The 22213-nt window shown below is 37.5% G+C and overlaps 2 protein-coding genes across 3 annotated transcripts; both read left to right on the top strand.

Annotated features, from left to right (window-relative positions):
* The first annotated feature begins 2123 nt into the window (after nt 1-2123).
* MOR1 (ARM repeat superfamily protein) lies at nt 2124-15853 on the top strand. 2 transcript variants are annotated; one of them, XM_089602703.1, is made up of 54 exons: nt 2124-2551; nt 2691-2796; nt 2890-3013; nt 3168-3247; nt 3364-3541; nt 3652-3716; nt 3812-3894; nt 4031-4116; nt 4291-4404; nt 4486-4605; nt 4749-4851; nt 4947-5083; nt 5431-5496; nt 5602-5719; nt 5862-5896; nt 6103-6174; nt 6260-6364; nt 6458-6563; nt 6827-6945; nt 7208-7295; nt 7419-7519; nt 7617-7724; nt 7852-7957; nt 8040-8119; nt 8208-8357; nt 8449-8524; nt 8642-8766; nt 8851-8961; nt 9034-9183; nt 9418-9492; nt 9580-9661; nt 9735-9847; nt 9944-10045; nt 10133-10207; nt 10327-10422; nt 10504-10605; nt 10699-10800; nt 10949-11131; nt 11217-11328; nt 11592-11668; nt 11774-11853; nt 12135-12197; nt 12300-12429; nt 12565-12687; nt 12783-12860; nt 12990-13148; nt 13260-13418; nt 13773-13870; nt 13984-14140; nt 14236-14349; nt 14455-14550; nt 14668-14739; nt 14833-15106; nt 15192-15853. In XM_089602703.1, exons 1-54 carry the CDS (start codon nt 2389-2391, stop codon nt 15488-15490), a joined length of 6096 nt encoding a protein of 2031 aa, XP_089458829.1. In that variant the 5' UTR covers nt 2124-2388; the 3' UTR covers nt 15491-15853. The 2 variants fall into 2 exon arrangements, with proteins under 2 accessions (XP_089458829.1, XP_089458828.1); XM_089602702.1 differs by having other exon boundaries at nt 5856-5896.
* A 149-nt stretch (nt 15854-16002) lies between these two features.
* On the top strand, nt 16003-17721 carry LOC149380541 (putative F-box protein At1g23770). Its single transcript, XM_089602704.1, has 3 exons — nt 16003-16932; nt 17013-17309; nt 17407-17721. The coding sequence occupies exons 1-2, from the start codon at nt 16425-16427 to the stop codon at nt 17303-17305; spliced, it is 801 nt and encodes a 266-aa protein (XP_089458830.1). The 5' UTR covers nt 16003-16424; the 3' UTR covers nt 17306-17309; nt 17407-17721.
* Nucleotides 17722-22213: the final 4492 nt, after the last annotated feature.

Here is a 22213-nt window from a genome sequence, read left to right as displayed (position 1 = left end):
TTATTGATGTTACTTTTATTAAGTATACACTAGAATGGTTGAGTTGCGACGGGAAATTAGGGAAATGCTAACTATGTCCTAACGTTTGTTGCCTTTTCAAACTTATCATCGAGTTGTAAACCATACTCTTAGAGGTGGAGCTCGAAGTAACCGTCATGAACCTATGCCGTCGTGGACCGTACTCTTGGATGTCGCAGTGGCTTAGCTTTAAATGAAGTTCCACATTTTTTTTCTTTGTTTTGCTCTAATATGAATTATGTAAGATTAATCTAATACAATTTTAGCTAATACATAAATAAAAGTAGAGCAAAGAAGGAAAAAAAAGTTGAACTTCATTTTAAAGCAAGCCTCACTATGACATCCAAACAATGTTTCGTTAAACTCTATTTAAAGCAAGCCCCATAGGATAAAGCATACGTACTCCGTTTACAAATTTTGTTGCATCTACATCCAATGGTTGAACATCGGCAGTTGGTTCTGTCGCATCTGCGGCGCATGGTTGGTTGGTTCGCGTGACACTTGCGCCGAATGGTTGTACTCCTCCAGCTGTTGGTTTTGTTGCCCATGCGGCACATGGTTGACCTCCGGTGGTTAGTTCCAATACCTAAGTTCATCATCCACTCGCTCACTTAAAAAAACTAAAACATATTACTTTACAAGTCCAAAGAAAAATGAAATTCTAAAATGTAAACAAAAAAAAATTATTTCATATGTGGTTCGAGTCCATAGTTTTCGAAAAGACATGAGATTCTCTAGACACAGTGTTGAAATGTCACCAATTACCGGAGATGAAGGTAAAAGAATGGCTATGGTTTACAAAGATAGGTGTCTATTATTACGTCCTCAAGCAACTTCAATACAACGCCGTACTCGACCTTTTGTCGTTGTTGTTGATCACGTAGCTCCATTGGACTAGACATTTGGTGATATTTATAATTTTATACATGATATGAATGATAACAGTAATAATAACCATAACAAGTGGGGTAAATCTCACGCAATGTAATTTTTTTTTTTCTGGTGCGTCGCTTATATTTGACCTCGACGTTCTACGTCTATTTTAGCCGAACGCGCTTGTCAAATTCCATTTGAAGTTTTATCTAACTCTTCTTATAGCTTCAAAGATTTTTTGAACAACTCGTGTTTGCTGATTTAAGCTCCAAACTCTTAAATTTAGCAAAAAACTACATAAGATATTAACAAAAACATTTAAAAACTAACCACTAATCAAGCTTAAAAGCAAGTGTTAAGTGAGAAATACTTGTCAAAATGCACACATTTTGAACTATGTTTTAAGTATTTTGCTATTTTTTATTGCTTTATATTTTGTACTCTTAAATTAAAGACCGGTAATTATTTCGTTTTAACGAGTTTATGACATTTTGCAATTTGACTTAAATATTTATTATTTTTTAACTCATATGTTTTTATTTGGTTACTTAGTTAGAGAGCCCTATTAAAATTAACAAATCATTCAATTTATATAAATTATTTAAGTTGTCAAAAACTCTAAATTTCATAAATAAATAAATGCAGAATTGATCATAATAGTACTCCGATTTTGTAATCAACGCACTAGAAAAAAAATATGAAGAGACGTTAATTAATAGATTAACGTGAAGGACTTTAGTCATTCTAGATAGCTGATTGCTAACTAAAGCGTTTTGACTATTTATTTCACATTTTCTAAATGTTGGCTACAATGAAAATTCAAAGTTTCATGTGGACTTGATTAGAAAATTCTTAATTAAATATCTAAAAACAATTAAACTCGAATAAGTATAAAGTAATTTCAGGGCCTCCAATTGGGCCCACCGTGACGTGAATCTTCTACGACGCAGGCGAAGGCCTTTAATTTGAAATGAATGGCTCAGATCATGTCACGTCATTAGAACCCGCCCGACGATAAAACGCCGTCGTGTTTTGCTCACGTCAGCTAAAAGCATAACATGAAGCCTGGAACTAAAACGGCATCGTCTGTTGGGCTTCGGTCAAAACGTCATCGTTTGAGTGGACCACCAAGCGTATATTTGCCGTCTAAATAAAGTTAACAAACAGTTCACTCATGTTCTCTCTCCTCTTGATTGGATTTGGGCTCTTTTATTTTTATAATTGTTTTTTTGTTTTGGTTTTTAATTTTCATTCTCTTTCTTTCCCTCTTCACCAACACAGAAGATATACACAGAAGAATAATTAAAAACAAAAAAGAACGAAAACAAAACTCTATCAGTTACAGAGAGAAAGAGAGCGTTAGGTTTCGAAAAGCTTCGTGCTCGAATCGGATCTAAAGCTCTGGATCTTGAAAACTCTGTGCCGTTTCGCTCAATCGGCTTCGTTGCACTGGCATTTCGTCGTAGAGATCCGATCGTTAGGGTTTAGAATCGGGACATGTCGTCGGAGGAAGAGAAACTTTTGAAGGAGGCAAAGAAGCTTCCGTGGGATGATCGTCTGTTTCACAAGAACTGGAAGGTGAGGAATGAGGCTAATATCGACCTCGCCGCCGTCTGCGACTCCATTTCCGATCCCAAGGACGCTAGGCTCCGCGAGTTTGGTGAGTCATGACTGTCATGTCGGTTTTAACGTCCTCGTGTTTGGCGGAGTTAGATTTTCGGAGCTCTCTCCGGCCACGAAATGCCAGTTTCGAGGGCATGCATTGAGGTGTGAATTATTTTTTGTGTGTGGATTTTCAGGTTCGTACTTTAGAAAGACGGTGGTGGATTCTAACGCGCCGGTGCAAGAGAAGGCATTGGACGCCGTGATTGCCTTCCTACGAGCCGCCGACGCCGACGCTGGAAGGTGAGTTTGTTTTTTGTGTTTCAGGTGTTTTGATGGTGAAATGATGTATTGTGTTTGGGTTTGGTATTGAGAAGTGCTGTTTCTTTTTGGTAGATATGGGAAGGAAGTGTGTGATGCGATTATAACAAAATGCCTCACGGGTAGGCCCAAGACAGTGGAGAAGGCTCAAGCTATTTTTATGCTTTGGGTTGAATTAGAGGCAGTGGAGGCTTTCTTGGTACCGCATTTTCTTTTATTACCTTTTTATGTTTATTTTCTGCTTTGGGAATGGTTATCGGCCTTGGTTTCAATTGCAGTGAGATTAAATTGTTTTTTTTTCTTCTTTGTATCTTAGTTTATTGGTCTTGTATTTACTATGGTGTTCTATCCAGGATGCAATGGAGAAGGCAATTAAAAACAAAGTAGCTAAAGCTGTGGTACCTGCAATTGATGTCATGTATCAAGCCTTAAGGTTTGTATCTAAGATTTCTTGATGTAAAGTGAGCTGCACTTTTTATTTATTTATTTGTGTTTTCTTTTTTATTATCACAATGGTGTAATTGGTATACATAATGTTATTTTGATTAGTGAGTTCGGGTCGAAAATTGTTCCACCGAAGAGGATTTTGAAGATGTTACCAGAACTATTCGACCATCAAGATCAAAACGTTCGTGCATCTTCCAAGGGTCTTACTCTTGAGCTTTGTCGTTGGATAGGAAAAGACCCCGTGAAATCAATATTGTTTGAGAAGATGCGGGATACAATGGTATGTTATATTTTTTTCTTCTATATGCACCATGTTTAATGCAAGTTTCTGTGTTGGTGCTGGAATCATATTCTACTTTATTTACTATTTTTTTTAACTCAATTGTGAAGAAAAAAGAGTTGGAGGCTGAGCTTGTCAATGTAACTGGGGGAGCTAAGCCTACTCGCAAAATAAGGTGAAAATTAGGTCTTTTAGTTTCAAAAGCAGGATAACAAAAATTGGTGGTCTTATTTTTTATGTCCAAGGTATTAATTTCTGTGTATCGTCAAGGTCTGAGCAAGACAAAGAACCAGAACAGGAAGCCACATTAGAAGTTGCAGGCCCTGGCCCAGTTGAAGAATCTGCAGATGACGGTATGTGATTTCGAGTTAAAAATGCAGTGGGGTTTTTTTTTTTTTTTTTTTTCCCCATTGAATGATGGACAATGGAATCCTTTTAACTATTTGTCTTTTCTATTAACACGTCAATCTTGCGTATCTCGGGGTGCAGTTCCCCAAGAAGTAGACGAATATGAACTTGTTGATCCAGTTGACATATTGACTCCTTTGGAGAAATCTGGATTTTGGGACGGAGTGGTCAGTATTCTTTTACCTTCCCTACACGTTTGAGGATACCATTTAATCAGTTTTTGGTTACCAGAATATTATTAATATTATCGCTCACATATAACAGTAAATAAACAAAATATTTTGCGGTGATCTCTTTGTTTATTGTTTTTATTCATTTTGTTATATCATCGTTTGTTTCAGAAAGCAACAAAGTGGTCCGAAAGAAAAGAGGCTGTTGCAGAGCTGACCAAGCTTGCTTCAACCAAAAGAATAGCACCTGGTGATTTTTCAGAAATTTGCAGGACCCTAAAAAAGGTAAGTTTTTTTTTGTAGTGTTTTAAGTTTAGATTACAAGCTGAATAGGAAAAGACCGGGTATGACGATTCACCTTCACAGCTTATTACAGATGTCAACATTGCTGTAGCAGTTGAGGCTATCCAAGCCCTTGGCAATCTTGCTCGGGGACTAAGAACTAACTTTTCTTCGAGTTCACGTTTCTTATTGCCTGTATTGCTTGTAAGTTCGATATAATCTTGTTAAGATTGATATGTTTTACTTTAATTGAATAGACTATATTTCTTCTTTTTTATAATATTTTATAACTTAAATGCGGATTCAACTCATAATATGATTCTAATAGTTCATTTCTTTACCAAAAGGAAAAATTGAAAGAGAAAAAACCTACTTCGACTGAGGCGCTATCTCAAACACTTCAAGCAATGCATAAAGCTGGTTGCTTGAATCTAGTTGACATTGTGGAAGGCAAGTATATATTTTCGCCAACCTCGAAGTTTTGAGAATCCTCAGACTTCAAAATTTTGATATTTTGGGTCTGAAATATATCTTGTTTATTGCAGATATCAAGACGGCTGTAAAAAATAAAGTCCCGCTTGTGAGGTCACTGACTTTGAACTGGGTGACCTTTTGTATTGAAACGAGTAGCAAGGCTATTATTCTCAAGGCTCACAAGGATTATGTCCCTATCTTTATGGAGGTAGGTGCTTAATTGTTAGGAGTAGTGTTGTATGTTGTAACTTCTTCACAGTAGAATCAAAATAATTTTTGCAACTTCCCGTTTATATAATCAGTAAAGCACTTGAATAACTAACAAAAAAAAAATAAGAAAATCAGTTCAAGCACTAGCTAACTAGTTAATATCATTCTTGGCTGCAGCATTTTAATGAATAAAATAATATGTGAAATTATGCAGAACTTCTTGTCGTTGCATATTCCACTCTTGACTCTGTATTATAACTATAACTAGTTTCCGAGGTCATAGAACTTATGCGTTATGTACCTTCTATGTGGATTATATAAACTATTTAATATTATTTTCACCAGTGTCTCAATGACGGGACCCCAGATGTCAGGGATGCATCATTTTCAGCGCTGGCAGCAGTAGCTAAGGTGGTGTTATGATTTGTCTTCTTTTATTGAATGCAGAAATTTGATGTCTCAAATGTGTTTACTAATTTCCGAATTCTTTATTTCTATTTCATGCACTTCGTTTAGTTGGTTGGTATGAGACCATTGGAACGATCAATTGAGAAACTTGATGATGTGAGGAGAAAAAAGCTCTCTGAAATGATCACAGGGGACGAAGCTGGGACATCCACCAGTGGAAGTACAGGTTTCTAGTTTATTTTTGTTCAAATTGTTATTAATGTTACTAATTTACCTAGTTCACAAGAGTTGTCATAAATTCATGCAGAGTTACCGGCTTTTTTTTTTCTTTATGAAATTTACTTACTATATTGTTCTACTAGGTACAGTACAAACTGCTGGTGCAACTGTGTCATCTCATGAGGTAAGTCCCCACAGCATTTTTCTTATATAGGAAGATGGAAATGGAATGTCTGTTTCCTACCGTTTGTGAATTAGTTCTTTGGGTTTTTTTTTTTATAGCGGGTCACATAACTAGGCGCATATAATTATGCAAGAATATTAAGTTAATATTTACGTCGGTGTTTGTTAGAGGTTTAATGAGTAGGTGTTTTTTTTTTTATACTGCAGACATCAGAAGGCTCGTTTGTTAAAAGGTCCGCAGCAAGTCTGCTTAGTGGAAAGAGGCCTGTTCAAGCAGCTGTAAGTCTTGATGTACTTTTTTCATTAATGTTTCCCATGCTCACTTTGCTAGAATCATATGGATCATAATTACTTTTATTCTCAGCCTTCCAACAAAAAAAGCACTACAGCCAAACCAGGTGGGAACAAAAAGAGCGATGCACCTGCGCAACAAAAGGCTTCGAAAATGGAAGCACCTGAGGATGTTGAGGTATGCCTTAATTTATTGACACAATTAACTCGCTAGACATCATTTGCTTCAACCTTCATATATGTTGACCTTTTCTGCTTGGAATATTTTCAGCCATCAGAAATGGGTCTTGAAGAGATTGAAAGCAGATTAGGTTCTCTAATCCAAGTTGATACCATTTCCCAATTGAAGAGCGCTGTATGGAAAGACCGACTCGAAGGTTTGTTCTGAATTTGATGCGTATTTATTATTTCAATTACTATATATGATTGTTTACGGCTAAGAATGTTTGGTGGATATGCGCGATCTTGCTATTTGCTGTCAATGTTGTGATTCGCATGTTTCGCATATTTATTATTTCAATTACCATATATGATTGTTTAGGGCTTATAATGTTTGGTGGATATGCATTATTTTTCTTTTTGCTGTGAATGTTGTGTTTTGCATGTTTCATGGTTATCTAATTGGCTAATGTTTTCACAGCTATAACGTCATTTAAACAGCAAGTGGAAGCTATACCTATTCCGGACATTCAACAGTGGACTGAGTTATTAGTTCGTTTGCTATGTACTGTACCTGGCTGGAATGAGAAAAATGTTCAGGTATTAAAAGTTTCATCCACACCTAGAGGTTTTGTGGTTCTTTTAGTTGCTTTGTTGCCCTTTGCCAATTTCCTTAGTTCTACATTTCCACTCTTACCCTTGTCAGAACAATCTCGAAACTAGTTTAATGCATCATAGCTTGATCTTTCTTTAGCCCATGTAAAGCTTTCTTTCCCTTTTTTTTTTTTTTTTTTTTTTTTCTTTCATATATGTATTGAGTTTCTTAAAAAAAAAGATACTAAGCATAGTTCAAAAAGTGCAGGTTCAACAGCAGGTTATTGAAGTTATTACCTTAATAGCCTCCGCTCCACGAATATTTCCGAAGAAGTGTGTCGTTCTTTGCCTTCTTGGTGAGTGACATTCTTTGGTTCGATTTTACAGCAAGGTCCTCTCTGGTTTTGTTTGCTTGAAACCATGATCTGTCGTGGTATGATTGTTGCAATCTCTTAATTGACCCATTCCTGAATTGGCAGGCATAAGCGAGCGGGTTGCAGACATTAAGACCCGTATTCATGCCATGAAGTGCCTTACCAATTTCTCTGAAGCTGTAGGTCCTGGATTTATTTTTGGAAGAGTAAGTGCTTAGTTTTCATTTCCACGTCTATATGTTAAAATGCTTTCTGTTACTCATTCAAACTAAACTAGAAATTTTTTTGTTTTTGTTTTTATAGCTTTATAAAATCATGAAAGAGCATAAGAATCCCAAGGTTCTCAGTGAGGGATTATTGTGGATGGTTTCAACAATAGAAGATTTCGGGATTTCAGACTTGAAACTCAAGGTATTCAAGTTCTTGCGTGTGCATTTCTCAATTTTTTTAATTCATTATTGATCAGTTGTTTCAAAAAGTTATATATATATATATATATATAATATTGTTCAAGGAAATTTAATACGTTGTCTTACAGGATTTGATTGATTTTTCCAAAGACACTGGACTGCAGTCTAGTACACCAGCGACCAGGAATGCTACTGTCAAGCTTTTAGGTGTTGTACATAAATATGTTGGTCCAGGTAATGCTCTGCAACTATGGTATATAGTGAAACAAAGGGTTTCTAGAAGTACGAGAATCTAAAAAATTCTCATCTTTTACAGATATCAAAGGGTTTCTTACTGATGTTAAACCTGCATTACTCAGCGCACTTGACACAGAGTATGAAAAAAATCCGTTTGAGGTATGCAACGTTGATGATTCAAGTTTGCACTGATTTTTCTTTATTTGCATATGATTAACCGATGCGCTCCTCTTTTTATTAAATTTAGGGTGCTTCAGTTGCTATCAAGAGAACTGTGAGATCATTAGAACCTACTTCATCAGCACCTTCTGGGGGTCTAGATGGCCTGCCTCGTGAAGATATAAGTGGGAAGGTCACACCTGCTTTATTGAAAGGTCTGGAAAGCACAGATTGGAAGGTGATGCTCTGAACTTGCATAGAGAAAATTTGTTTTTTTCAGAATAATTATCTGTACAAGTATGTGAACTTTGTTAGTTCCCACATTCTAGGTTCGCTTAGAATCAATTGAAGGTGTAAATAAAATATTGGAAGAGGCTAACAAGCGCATCCAACCAAATGGGACTGGTATGTACTCTTTCTTAGTAGATAAGTTTGAGTTTAGTTTTCTGGTTCCTTATGCATTGCAGATCCTCCTTGTTTCTATTTCCTACTTTGTTGATCAATCTTGTATGTCTCTTTCAGCTGAACTGTTTGGTGCCTTAAGGGGGCGTCTTAGTGACAGCAACAAGAATTTGGTCATGTCAACCTTAACATGTGTTGGTAATGTTGCAACTGCAATGGGTCCCGCTGTGGAGAAGGCAAGCAAGGTTGTTGATTCAAACTAAGGAAATTCTTAAAAGAAATGTAATATATGAAAAGTTTTTTATGCTTACGTTGGTCCATAATTTCAGGGATTTCTATCAGATGTTCTTAAATGTCTTGGTGACAATAAGAAGCATATGAGAGAATGCACATTGACCACTTTAGACTCTTGGCTCGCAGCTGCTCATCTGGACAAAATGGTAACATCCCAACTTTGCATTTAGGAACCTTAAATGTTTGGCATCATAAACCACGACAATATGTTCTTGTAGGTTCCGTATATCGCAGCCGCTTTGACGGACACCAAGCACGGTGCAGAAGGGCGCAAGGATCTTTTTGAGTGGGTGTCAAAGCAGCTCTCTGGGTTGAATGAGTTTCCTGATGCTGTTCTTTTGCTTAAACCGGCTGCCTCGGCTATGGCGGTTAGTTTTTCTATTCTTTAAAAGAGACTACATATGTTGTTTAATAGATCTTAGAGCGAAAAAAATGCTGAGAAGCTTTCCAATCAAAGAACAACCATAAGACTAGATCACTGTGCCCTTTATTTTATGTACCATACAAAAATGTAAATGATCAAGATTTTAGATACATAACTGCATCAAGTGCGTCCAAGCACAGAACTATAGGGTTGCGTGACTCGTGTTTGCTTTTTACAGGACAAATCCTCCGATGTTCGTAAAGCAGCTGAGGCGTGTATTACTGAAATTTTGAGAGTTAGCGGGCAAGAATCTGTGAGTGAGCTAGTAATGACTTGCTTATCTGCTGTTTCTCTGCCATTTGGTTAGTTTGTGAACATATTTGTGAAATATGAAATTCAGGTTGAAAAGATCGCCAGAGATATTCAAGGGCCGGCTTTAGCTCTTGTGCTTGAACGGTTGAGGCCTAATGGTTCTTTTCAAGGTGAGCTCGATTGGTATATTCATATTAGTGTTTTTCATGGCTTTTTGTATACTCATTTTTTTTCTTCTTCCAGAATCTTTTGAATCTGCCAAGACAAATGCAACCAGCACCACAAAATCCATATCCAAAGCGGGAAAATCAGCATCTAATGGTGTTTCGAAGCATGGAAGTAAAGCTATGTCTTCGGTATGTTCTTATTCGATAGCTTCTATTGTTTTTTTTACACTAACCACTTTACAGAAGAGTTAACTTCCCCCACTTATGCGATCGTTATTTGTGAAGAGAGTTGCTGTTACGAAGGCATCAAGATCTGAATCAATTATGTCTGTGCAAGATATAGCTGTTCAATCGCAAACTTTGCTGAATGTAAAAGATTCAAATAAGGTATTGGCCGCAGAAGCAGAAATTTTCAAGATTTATGTAATGCTATGGACAACTTAATAACCTATTATTGCGCCGACACGTATGCAGGAAGAGAGGGAAAGGATGGTTGTGCGCAGGTTTAAATTTGAAGAGCCACGGATTGAACAGATTCAAGATCTCGAGGTTTGTTATGGATTGAAGATAGACTAGTTTCTTGGGCTGCCTCGTGTTATACAAATATTTTTTTAATAACAGATGTACAAGTTATCTTATGAAAAAAATCAAACTTCCACTCAATGCAGACCGATATGATGAAGTACTTCAGGGAAGATTTGCATAAACGACTTCTAAGCACAGATTTTAAGAAGCAAGTCGATGGGCTTGAGATACTGCAAAAGGTTTTTCTCTTGTTACGCTGTTGATCAATTTCCTTGAATATCTCGTCTACTACTTTTCTAAAGACAACAATTGTACCATAGGCGCTCCCAACCTTTGGCAAGGAAATTGTTGAAGTTCTGGATATACTGCTTAGGTGGTTTGTTTTGCAGTTCTGTAAATCCAACACAACGTGCTTGCTGAAGGTCTCTCTCTCTCTTTCTCTCTCTCTCACACACACACATACAATTTATATTTAGTTTGCTGATCATCCTCAACGTGTTCTCCCTTAATAACAGGTGCTGGATTTTCTTCCTGAGCTTTTTGAAACATTAAAGGAGGAGGGGCACTCTTTGACTGAGTCAGAAGCAGCCATATTTCTTCCGTGCTTGTCTGAGAAGGTTCTTTTATAGTTTTAATCACCAGCGCTAAATCACCACCACTACCATCCATTTTTTTATTATTGATATTAAAGAATACATATATATATATTTTTTTTTTCACGCAATATGAATTGAAGTACATAGTGACTTTTGTATATTCCAACAGCTGGGGCATAATATAGAAAAGGTTCGAGAAAAGATGCGAGAGCTAACCAAACAAATCATCCAAACATATTCTGCTGGAAAAAGCTTTCCCTATCTTTTGGAGGCTTTGCGTTCTAAAAACAATCGTACACGAATTGAGTGTGTTGATCTTATTGGTTGGTTAATAGATCATCATAGTGCTGAGGTAAAAGTGTAGACCTTGTGTTAATTTTGTTGGATTTGCATAGCACAGAATTTATTGGGTGATACTTACGTGCACTATCATACAGATCAGTGGACAATTGAAATCCTTGCAAATTGTTGCAAGCTTGACAGCAGAAAGAGATGGTGAAATAAGGAAAGCTGCGTTAAATACTCTAGCTACCGGTTATAAAATTCTTGGTATGTTGCAATTTGAGTTGAGCACTGTGAAGTGTTCTTTTGTAATGTTTAGTACATTCATGCTGTTTTCTCCAATGAGTTCTGGATGCGTGATATTTGCTTAAACTTTGGTGCCAATGTTTAGAGTTGATGGTTTAGAAATGGTTTTTGATTGTCATTTCAACATACAATTCTATTAGCTCTGCTTCACAGTTACACAGCTTGGTTTATATTGTGTCTTTTTCATCCCAATTTACTGACCTTCGATGGCTTTCTATTGTCAGGTGAGGATATATGGAGATACGTTGGGAAGCTTACGGATGCTCAAAAAAGCATGTTAGATGATAGATTTAAATGGAAGGTGGGTGTGTATGTATGATTTGTCTTACAAGTTACAAGAGTTTCTAGTTTAGTTTACTTTACCTGCCTCTGCTTTCCTCATATATTCATATAATCTCTAATTTAGGTTCGAGAGATGGAAAAAAGAAAGGAAGGAAAGCCTGGAGAAGCTAGAGCCGCTTTGAGACGTTCAGTCAGGGAAATTGGGTATGATGTTTAAAGTGTCTTTCACACCATACTAAAGAATTGTTTATTCGTTACTTACTGCTTTTCATGCGATATTTATTTGTGATCATTGGGAGCTTTACATCCCATGCATTGATGCCAATATATGGATGTTGTTAGTTTCCTTGGATGTGTATTTAGAAATTAAATAAGTATGGTGATACAATGATATGAACAAAGGTCACAGTTGGTGTTGCTTATAACTTTTACAATTCAGCAAATTGATTGGCTAGTAACTGGAACACATTTCCTTTCTATTGTAGCTCCGATGCAGCTGAACAAAGTGGGGAGGTCATGCGATCAATCTCTGGGCCAATAGTTGCAAGGTATTGAGAGTACAGACTGCTTAATATAATTTGCATTGGTGTGAATAACAACTGTTGCTTCCAAAGTCATACTGTTCTGACCTAGGAATAACAACACTTCAGGAAAAATTATGGGAATGCCGAGCAACCCATGGAGAGACAACAAATGATGCCGCGTCCCTTTGCTGGTGCAAGCAGTCCCACTGACTGGAACGAAGCCTTGGATATTATTTCTTTTGGTTCCCCTGAGCAGGTGGATTGACTGATTTTAATTCTATCCTCATCCTTGACAAATTAATATAGACAATACTGAGAAACTGACTCCTAGTTATGTGACTTTTTTTTTTTTTTTTTTTTTTTTTTTTTTTTTTTTTTTTTTTTTTTTCAGTCTGTTGAAGGAATGAAAGTTGTTTGTCATGAGTTGGCGCAAGCTACCAATGATCCAGAAAGCAGTGCATTGGATGAGCTTGTCAAGGATGCCGATAGGCTTGTTTCATGCTTGGCAAACAAGGTAAACCACCGTAGCTTCATTCTAATGCTTAGTTCAGAAGTCATTTTTGAAACCCATTGTCTGACTATGTCCTTGATCCATTTTCCCTCAATTAGGTGGCCAAGACTTTTGACTTCAGCTTGTCTGGTGCTTCATCTAGATCTTGTAAATATGTCCTTAACACCCTCATGCAGGTCAAAATTTCTTCCCTTTAATTATTATTTTTTTCTGTACTAAAGCTTTTTTTGTCATGTTGTCAGTGAATTCAGTTTAAAGTCCATAGGCTGCAGTCAAAATTAATGATGTTTACGTGCTGTTAGCAGACATTTCAGAACAAGAGACTTGCTTATGCTGTAAAAGAGAGTACGCTTGACAGTCTGATCACCGAGCTCCTTCTCTGGCTCCTGGATGAGAGGGTTCCCCACATGGATGATGGCAGCCAGCTCTTGAAAGCGTTGAACGTTCTGATGTTGAAGATTCTGGTTAGATTTTACTTGCTATTTTGTTTTGTTTCATCTGCTCTTTTATTTCCTACTTTTGCTGTTCATTTTTGTCATGTTTTACTTAGTTTCCATTGGTTATTTAATGTGCAGGATAATGCAGATCGAACATCTTCCTTTGTTGTTCTCATTAAACTATTGCGCCCACTTGATCCCTCGAGATGGCCTGCGCCCTCATCAAATGAGACATTTGCTGTCAGAAATCAGAAGTTCTCTGACCTGGTTGTAAAATGCTTAATTAAACTCACCAAGGTAAATTGCTGTCTATCGTCTTTTTTTTTTCTTCTTTCTTTACAGTCTTAAGGATTTTGGTAGAGGATTTAGTAATGCATACGGAAGTTGGCGGCGGGGTTGAAAATTTTACTGAGTTGGGTGGATACATTTAATAAAGTGCACCTTTTTTTGGTTGACTTGTTTATAGCCGAGAATTGGAATCGTTTGTTATACTGTCTTGAAATGTTGGTCTTTACTCAATGTAACCCATTCCAAGATAGTTGCAATCATTAGAAAAATATGGCACATAATTATATTTGAATGTGAAGTCGTGAACCAACATGTCTAGATTTGAAAACGAATCATTTTTAATCTGGGTCTTCATTTTCTTAGGTTCTTCAAAGCACCATATATGATGTCGATCTTGACCGAATCCTGCAAAGCATCCATTTGTACCTGCAAGACTTGGGCATGGAAGAAATCAGAAGACGGTATATCTCTTTGTTTCAATGTGCTCTAAAGCAAATAGTTACTTCCTTTTTGCCCCCATCAGCCTTATATTCTTGTTATCTGATCTTCCCTTGTTTGTGGGTATTCTCTCCAGTGCTGGCGCTGATGACAAACCATTAAGGATGGTAAAAACTGTTCTTCATGAACTTGTGAAGCTTCGTGGAGCTGCGGTCAAGGGACACCTTTCAATGGTTCCCATAGACATGAAGCCCCAGCCAATTATTCTTGCCTACATTGATCTCAACTTAGAGGTGGAAAAATGAGTTCACCAATTCAGTTTTTTTGTTTTTTTGTATATTTATTCTTCAACCTCTAATTTAACATTAATATATCCTGTAATTTGCAGACTTTGGCTGCGGCTAGAATGTTGACAGCAACTGGACCGGTGGGCCAAACTCATTGGGGTGATTCAACCAACAACGCATCATCTGCCACACATTCTGCTGATTCTCAGTTGAAGGTACTAATATGATTCCTAATACTTAATCCCCGTCCTTATGATACATTGATTTCTTAATATTATTGGTTTTGTCCTCTTAATATTTGGCCTCTATTCACCTTGTAGCAAGAACTTGCGGCCATATTCAAGAAAATTGGGGATAAGCAGACTTGCACCATTGGTTTGTATGAGCTATACCGAATCACTCAGTTATACCCAAAAGTAAGATATTCCATTCCTCTTAAGTGTAATTTTCAAGAGTTGGCGTGGATCAAAAACTTTTTGCTTTCCATGTATTTGTGTCGATTTGTTTATTTTCCTCTTCAATGAAAACTACAGGTAGATATATTTTCCCAGCTTCAGAATGCTAGCGAGGCGTTCCGCACATACATCAGAGATGGTCTATCCCAGGTATCGTACGAGAACAACACCACAACAACATCAATAAGGAATTATAAAGGATCTGTACTGAAATTTTATTTATTTATTATTTTTTTTTTCCAGATGGAGAAGAACGCTGCGGCTGGAAGAACACCAACGAGTCTGCCATTATCGACCCCTCCACCGTCGTCGCTGAGCCCTTCATCTCCGGAATTCGCTCCCTTATCCCCTGTACATACCAATTCATTAGGTGAATCCAGGGCATTGAACACGAAACCTGAACCCACTAACTTCAATCTACCCATGTCTTACTCCGAAGACGGTAGACCCAACAACTTCCATCCGAGAGGTCCGACCACGGAGAACTCGATGGTTGACCACAGATTTATGGGCGGAGGTAATTCATCGCTCCCCTTAATTTCAAGATTCCCTTTTCTCTTCTTATAGTTTCTGTTAAAAAGTGTGTTGAGTGGAATTTGCAGTGACGAGTGGGACATTAGATGCGATCAGAGAGAGAATGAAGAGCATGCAATTAGCGTCTTCTGTTGGGAACTTGGAACCGGAAAGTAGATCGGCGGCGACGAATATGTTTGTTGTGAACCAGGAAAGTGGTTATTCAGAGCAGGTTATTCCTGAGCATCAATATCACCGTCCGTCGGATGAGCCGATTGTTGAAAACCCTGGTCGCGGTGGCGGCGTTCTTCCTCTGGACGAGAAAGCCCTATCCGGCCTTCAGGCCCGCATGGAGAGACTCAAAAGTGGGTCGCTCGACTCTCTTTAGAGAACCGTGAAAATGTCTCTCGTTTATGACCGTTTTTATTGTTACTGTTTTACCACCGTACATTCTTTGTTTCTCGTCCGGGAGCGACGGCGCAACCAAAATTCAGTTGGTGTTCAAGGTTTTCTTGCATTGATTGTATAAAAAGAGCAATATGGGGTTTGTAATTTTTTTTTTATAATGTATAAACTGCGCTACAGTTTTAGGGGAAGAACTAGCTGTTTATTACCAATTGCAATTGCGATATGCAGTTTGGCATTTGTATATTGTAACAGCTTTGATATTTTTTTTCTCCCTGGGTATATAGTTATGCCTTTATTATATGTAGTGGAATATTTCACCTTTCGTAGAGATTTTTTTTCATTACTGACTAAAATTTCCACACATTCGCTTGATAATTTACCCTGGTAAATGTTTGAGTAAACCGGGGGACGGTTTGTCTGTGAGGCATAATGAATTTAAAAAATTTCTTCTAGAAAATTGTTTGGTTTTACCATTTTATTCGGAGTAGCAGTGTATTGATCGTCTTTCATAAACGATCACATAGTTTGTGACAATTGAAGTGATCCCAATTTCTCTCCTCTTAAGTCATCAGATTTCTAATAGTTGGTGGTGGTCTTGATTGAGATTCTTGTGGCTTGTGTGATAGTTCTCAGAAATATATGCTGAGAGTTCATTAGAGGCAAAGAAAGAAAGAAGGTTCGGTCCAGAAGAAATTGTTTCGGAAATTTAGGGATTGTCGGACATTAACAAATTAATCCTACCACGTGCAAGCATCGTGATGATTCCGCTAAACATTTAAATGTGCCCAAAAAAAAAAAAAAGTTGAGGACAATTTTGCTCCGAAAAGAAAATTAGGGACTAAATTACCTCAAACTCAAAACTATGAGGACCAACAAAGGCAAAAAAAGTTTGGCATATTTAGGCAGTTCACGTGATGGTGGATCTAGGTCAAGAAGGCGATATGAATGCAATTTTCAACATGTTGTTTTTCGGAGTAAAAGAGCCGCTGTTTTTCGGAGTGAAAGAGCCTGAGCCTGAGCCTGAGGCAGAGGCAAAGGCAAAAGCGTTTGTGTTTGTCCCTGCGGTAGAGTGGGAAGAGCCTGAGGAAGGGTACACGGAGCATGACTCGTGTGAGTACCTGAGAACGGTTTTCCGGCAAGAGAACCTTCGAGCCTATAAAAATTCCATATGGAAAGTGGTGGCGACGGCGATCCACGGGCTTCTTCTGGAATCCGGGCTGGTCGGGTATGACCCGGAGAAGAGGACCCGGATGGATCTCTTGAGCATCCCCGAAGACGACATCTATAATAAGCCCTTCATGTACGCCTACACTCTGCGCGAGGCCCGCCAAGAGGACGACCCTGAACTACACGTCGTTTTGAGGTACTGGATGGTTCCGTACGGGGTCCAAGTCTCCGGCCCACACTCCGCCTCTTCTCCAGGTCAGTTGTTTTTTTTTTTTTTTTTTTTTTTTTTTAATGTATTCGATAGTGTATGTTTAATGCTTTTTTTTTCTCGATAGATATGAAGAGCCTTTACAAGACGCAGATATTACTTGTGCCTTGTTCAGCCACAATGAATCTTTACGAAGAGGGAGACAGTTATGAAGCTTTTGAGATAAGGAGGACCGTACGGGCAGAGCTGGCTTTGAAGCTCATAGTGGGCCTTCGAGCAAAAGCCGGACTGCCCGGTCCTCCGTTGCTCGATCTTCCCCGAGATCTTCAGACCAGCATTTTCGGCCTTCTTTCCGACACAGATCTTGCTAGGCTCCGCTGCGTGTGCCGAGAACTCAACCATCTCTGTTGCCCAATTTGACATTGTATGCTTTTTATTGATTTTATACTCTTTGTGCTTCAATTTGTTGTTTTTACTTCATTCATTCAATCGTGTTCATTATCACTTTGGTGATGGGACAGTGACAATAAGAAGCCACACCAAAAAATCCAATCCAATAAAGTTGGAGCTTGAGAAAATCAAATGGGATTCTCATCAAGTGGGGTTCTGTGCGGCCAACACTGAAGAATGATGGTGTGGAACAAGTCGAGACTTTGACTGAGACCGTTTTCCACACTATGGCGCGTAAATGTGCTTTGTTCGATGATGTCTGTGGTATGTAATTTTTCAATCTATGCATATATTTCTAACTAAATTACTTTAGAAATCAAATTTACACTTTGATTTTACATGCATTTTAAACTATATTCGTAATGATTTAAGGTCGGTAGTGTTCATATCAACATTTAGAATATATATATATATATATATATATATATATATTTAAATATTAATTGCTAATATAATTTGCTAGATTAAATATCATACTCAAGTGTAATAGACTTAAAATTGCATGAGGCCTACATGAGATTTATCTTTTCAACATGGTAAGAGTTTAATTCATGTATTTGATATTTGTAACAAGTTGTGTTGAAAATAATGACACTAAAAACTACTCATTTGTTTTTAGATTTGTATCACTTTAATTTTCTATGTTTAGGTTTGTGCAACTTTTCTTTTTTGTGCATTGTATATATCCAACTAGTTTTAACATTGATGTGAACCATTTTTTCTTCTCAAGATACATGCAAAGTCTAGCATTAAACACTTTGAGAAAGTTTCTAGGCCAACTTGCTAAGCGTGATTGACACAACATTACATATATTATTCGACGATCAAGCAACTTCATCTTTGATGCTACGAAAGCAAGAAATTATCATTTTTTAGTAGCATCAATTTAGAAAAACCACAACCTAATTTGGGAGCAAGAAACCGAAGGCTCATTGTTTCGTTTGGCAATTCAGGCGTGAATCTCAAGATTTTCTACTTGATACACCGAACCAAATTCGGCGTGAGCTCAATTCTACTTGATGTAGACAAAGAAAGAAATAACTTTTTACATCTAGCTAATCTTCCGGATGAAGGCATTTTAAGCAAAACAATTGGAAAAGTTATCAACTACAAGATTAGATAAAATGGTTTCAGTTATATATTCACATTTTTAAGTCTTTAGGTTGGTCTGCTTAATAATTAGACTCGATTTATAAATGCAATTCATGTTCATAGAAAATGGAGAACCTTTTCACTCCGGCACAAATGAAGCGGATGAACATTCATCACAAAACTCCCACGGATATTTTCGACGAAGAGCACCAGGAATTAATGTTGATGGCTACAATGTGCATCAAAGAAAAAGCTGCATACTGCCTAAGTATTTCAACTGCGTTGGTGTCTTTGATCTTTTCAGGTTCGATTCGGTTCAAGCGAAAGACATTGTCGGAATCTACGATATTTTTTTTCGGCTTGCTCTCGTTGATCAATTTGCTAACTATCATCGCGCAACCATACTTTAAGTTTGATGCGAAAAGGGCTTTTCCTCTGAGACTAACAATATTGGTTTCTCTCATCTTTACTAGACTACTAATGGCGTTGCATATCTGCAGAATTGTTTAAATATTTTTTTATGGCTATAGATAGATTAATGACACCGATTGAGATATTCTTGTGGAGATTGTCTTCAATTTCGGTGGTTTGATAATTGATATCAATGATATATATATTCGTGTTTGTTGTCTATCCGCCTCCTCTGTGATGTTTTTCGCTCGGTCACAGGTGTACGTGTGAGGAGAATACGTTGAAATAGAAGAACAGTTGTAATTAGAATTTGAAGACATTAATATTTTGCCTATGATTTTTTTACAGAACACTTGAACAGAGGTGATTTGGACTATGTAATGAGTTCTGATGAAAAAATCTAGTATGAATTTATATTTTGTGTATTTTGTTTTGTAATAGAAGATTTGAAGAGCTTATGTGACCACCATGTGATTTTCTCAAGCTTCAACTTAATTTGTAGTCACATAAGCTCTTCAAATCTTTTATTACAAAACTAAATATGCAAAATATAAATTTATACTTGAAATTCTCATCAGAACTCGGTACATAATTCAAATCACTTTTGCTCAAGTGTTCTATAAAAAAAAACATACGTAAAATATGAATCAAGTCTTCAAATTCTCATTGCTACTGTTTTCTTACTTCAATGAATTCTCCTTACACGTATACCTGTGGCTGAGCGAAAAACATCACGGAGGAGCGAATAAACATCAAACATGAATATATATATTTATAATTGATATCAAACCCCTGAAATTGAATGCAATCTCCACTAGAATATCTTTATCGGTGTCATAGTGGAATCTATAGCCATCGATGGATATGAGAAATATTCCGCAGAAATGTAGCGACATCAGTAGTATGGTAAAGAGGAGAGAAACCAATATTATTGTAAACCTCAGAGGAAAAGCCATTTTCACATCAAACTTGCAGTATGGTGGCGCAAGGATAGTTAGCAAATTGATCAACGATAGCAAGCCGAAAAAAAATATTGTGGATTTCGACAATGTCCCTAGCTTGAACCGAATCGAACCTGAAAAGTTCAAAGACACCAACGTAATTGAAATGCTTAAGCAGTATGTAGCTTTTTCTTTGATGCGCGCTCTAGCCATCAACATCAATTCCCGATGCTCTTCGATGAATACATCCCCGGGAGTTTTGTAATGGATGTTCATCCTCTTCATCTGTGCCGGAGTGACAATGTTCTCCATCTCATATAAACATGAATAACATTGATAAATTGAGTCTAATTATTATGCAGACCAACTTAAAGACTTAAAAATGTGAATATATACCTGAAACCATGTTATCTCCTCTTGTAGTTGATGATCCTCTCCAACTGTTTTGTTTAAAATACCTTTATCCGGAAGCTTAGCAGCTAGATGTAAGAAGTTATTTCCTTCTTTGTCTACATCAAGTAGAATTGAGCTCAAGCCGAATCTGGTCCGGTGTATCAAGTTGAAAATCTTGAGATTTCGCGACTGAATTGCCAAACGAAACAATGATCATTCGTTTTCTTTCTCCCACATTAGATTGGGGATCTTCTCAATTGTTGCTACTAAAAAGTGGTAATTTTGTGCTTCCGTAGCATTAAAGATGATGATGCTCGTCGAGTAATATCTTTGATGACGTTCTGATCATGCGTAGCAAGTTGACCTAGAAGCTTTCTCAGAGTGTCTAAAGCTACATCTTGCATATATCTTAAGAAGAAAAAAAGTTTCGCATCAATGTTAAAACTAGGTGGATATATACAAATGCAAACAACAAATTAGTTTAGTATCATTATTTTCAACACAACTTGGTTACTAATATCAAATACATGAATTAAACTCTTACGATGTTTGAAAATATTAATCTCATGTAGCTCTTATGCAGTTTTAAGGCTAACTATATTACACTAGAGTATGGTATTTAATCTAGCATTATATATGTAGTGAATCTTGCAATAATCTAGTCGACAAACCCTAGATTTCTTCCAATGCAAGCAAAAAACCAGGAAAGCGATAAACCAGCAAATCAAACGCGGAAAAGTAACACGACACAAGTTTTACCCTGGTTCGACAATGTGCCTACATCCAGCAACGAAGATCACGATCACTATCAAGAAGTCTTTACACACTCGTCCTCACTTTTGTCCCCAATTGTGTTTCCCGTACAATAAGTCTCTCGAAAGTGTTTCCCCAAGTGTTTACTACAACTAACTGAAAAATTGAAGTTACAAACAGCCTCACTACAACCCTCTCTATTTATACACAGCATAGGACTCACCAAAACCACTCGATTAACCTCAGCCGTTGATGCCTTGCGCAAGAAGCAACCTCAGCTCGCCCAGCTCGCTCCAGCTCGAGTACAAACTTGATCCTGTGATGTAGTTCCATGACTGATATCCAACAATTCTCCACCTCAGTCTTGAACTCACATGTAGCAATCGTTATCTCCAAGTCACTGATCCCATCTTATGCCTTACATTTATCAGTTCTGGACAATGAGTGAACTTATGTCCAGGAACTGACTTTGTAAGCATATCTGATGGATTGTCTTCAGTGCCAATCTTCTCTATCTTCACTTCTCCTGAGCTGACAATGTCTCTCACAAAATGCATCTTGATGTCAATGTGCTTTGACCTTTCGTGAAAGACCTGATGCTTAGACAAGTGAATAGCAGACTGATTGTCACAGTATACTGCAACTTGTTTCTGAGTGAAACCAAGTTCAGTCACTAGACCCTTCAACCAAATGGCCTCTTTCACAGCTTCAGTAACTGCCATATACTCGGCTTCTGTTGTTGATAGAGCCACTACAGACTATAGATTGCTTTTCCAGCTAACCACTCCACCACCCAATAGTGAACAGATAACCTGTGAGAGATTTTCTGGTATCTATGCTCCCAGCATAATCATAGTCCACATAACCTTCAACCTGGAAGTCTGTAGATCTTTTGCAGCCATAGATGATACCAGTATTCACTGTTCCCTTGATGTATCTGAGAATCCACTTCACTGCTTGCCAATGTGCTTTTCCCGGGTCACTCATGAATCTACTCACTAGACTTATAGCATAGGCTATGTCTGGTCTAGAACAGATCATTGAGTACACGAGGCTCCCCACTGCACTGGCATAACGTACATTATTCATGTGCACTCTTTCTTCTTCTGACTCAGGTCTTTGGGATGCAGAGAGTTTGAAATGTTGAGCTATAGGAGTGAGAACTGGCTTTGACTCCAACATGTCAAATCTCTCCAAGACCTTGGTTAGGTACTTTTTCTGGAAAAGGCCAAGCTTCTTCAGTTTCCTGTTTCTCTGAATCTCCATGCCTAGAATGACCTTAGCTGGT

This window comes from Urtica dioica, chromosome 12, assembly GCF_054948205.1.
Source record: "Urtica dioica subsp. dioica isolate 48M chromosome 12, U.dioica_male_clone48M_v1_H2, whole genome shotgun sequence".
Classification (NCBI taxonomy): Eukaryota; Viridiplantae; Streptophyta; class Magnoliopsida; order Rosales; family Urticaceae; genus Urtica; species Urtica dioica.
The sequence above is the reverse complement of the archived record's forward strand: the minus strand, read 5'-3'. Positions and strand labels throughout refer to the sequence as shown.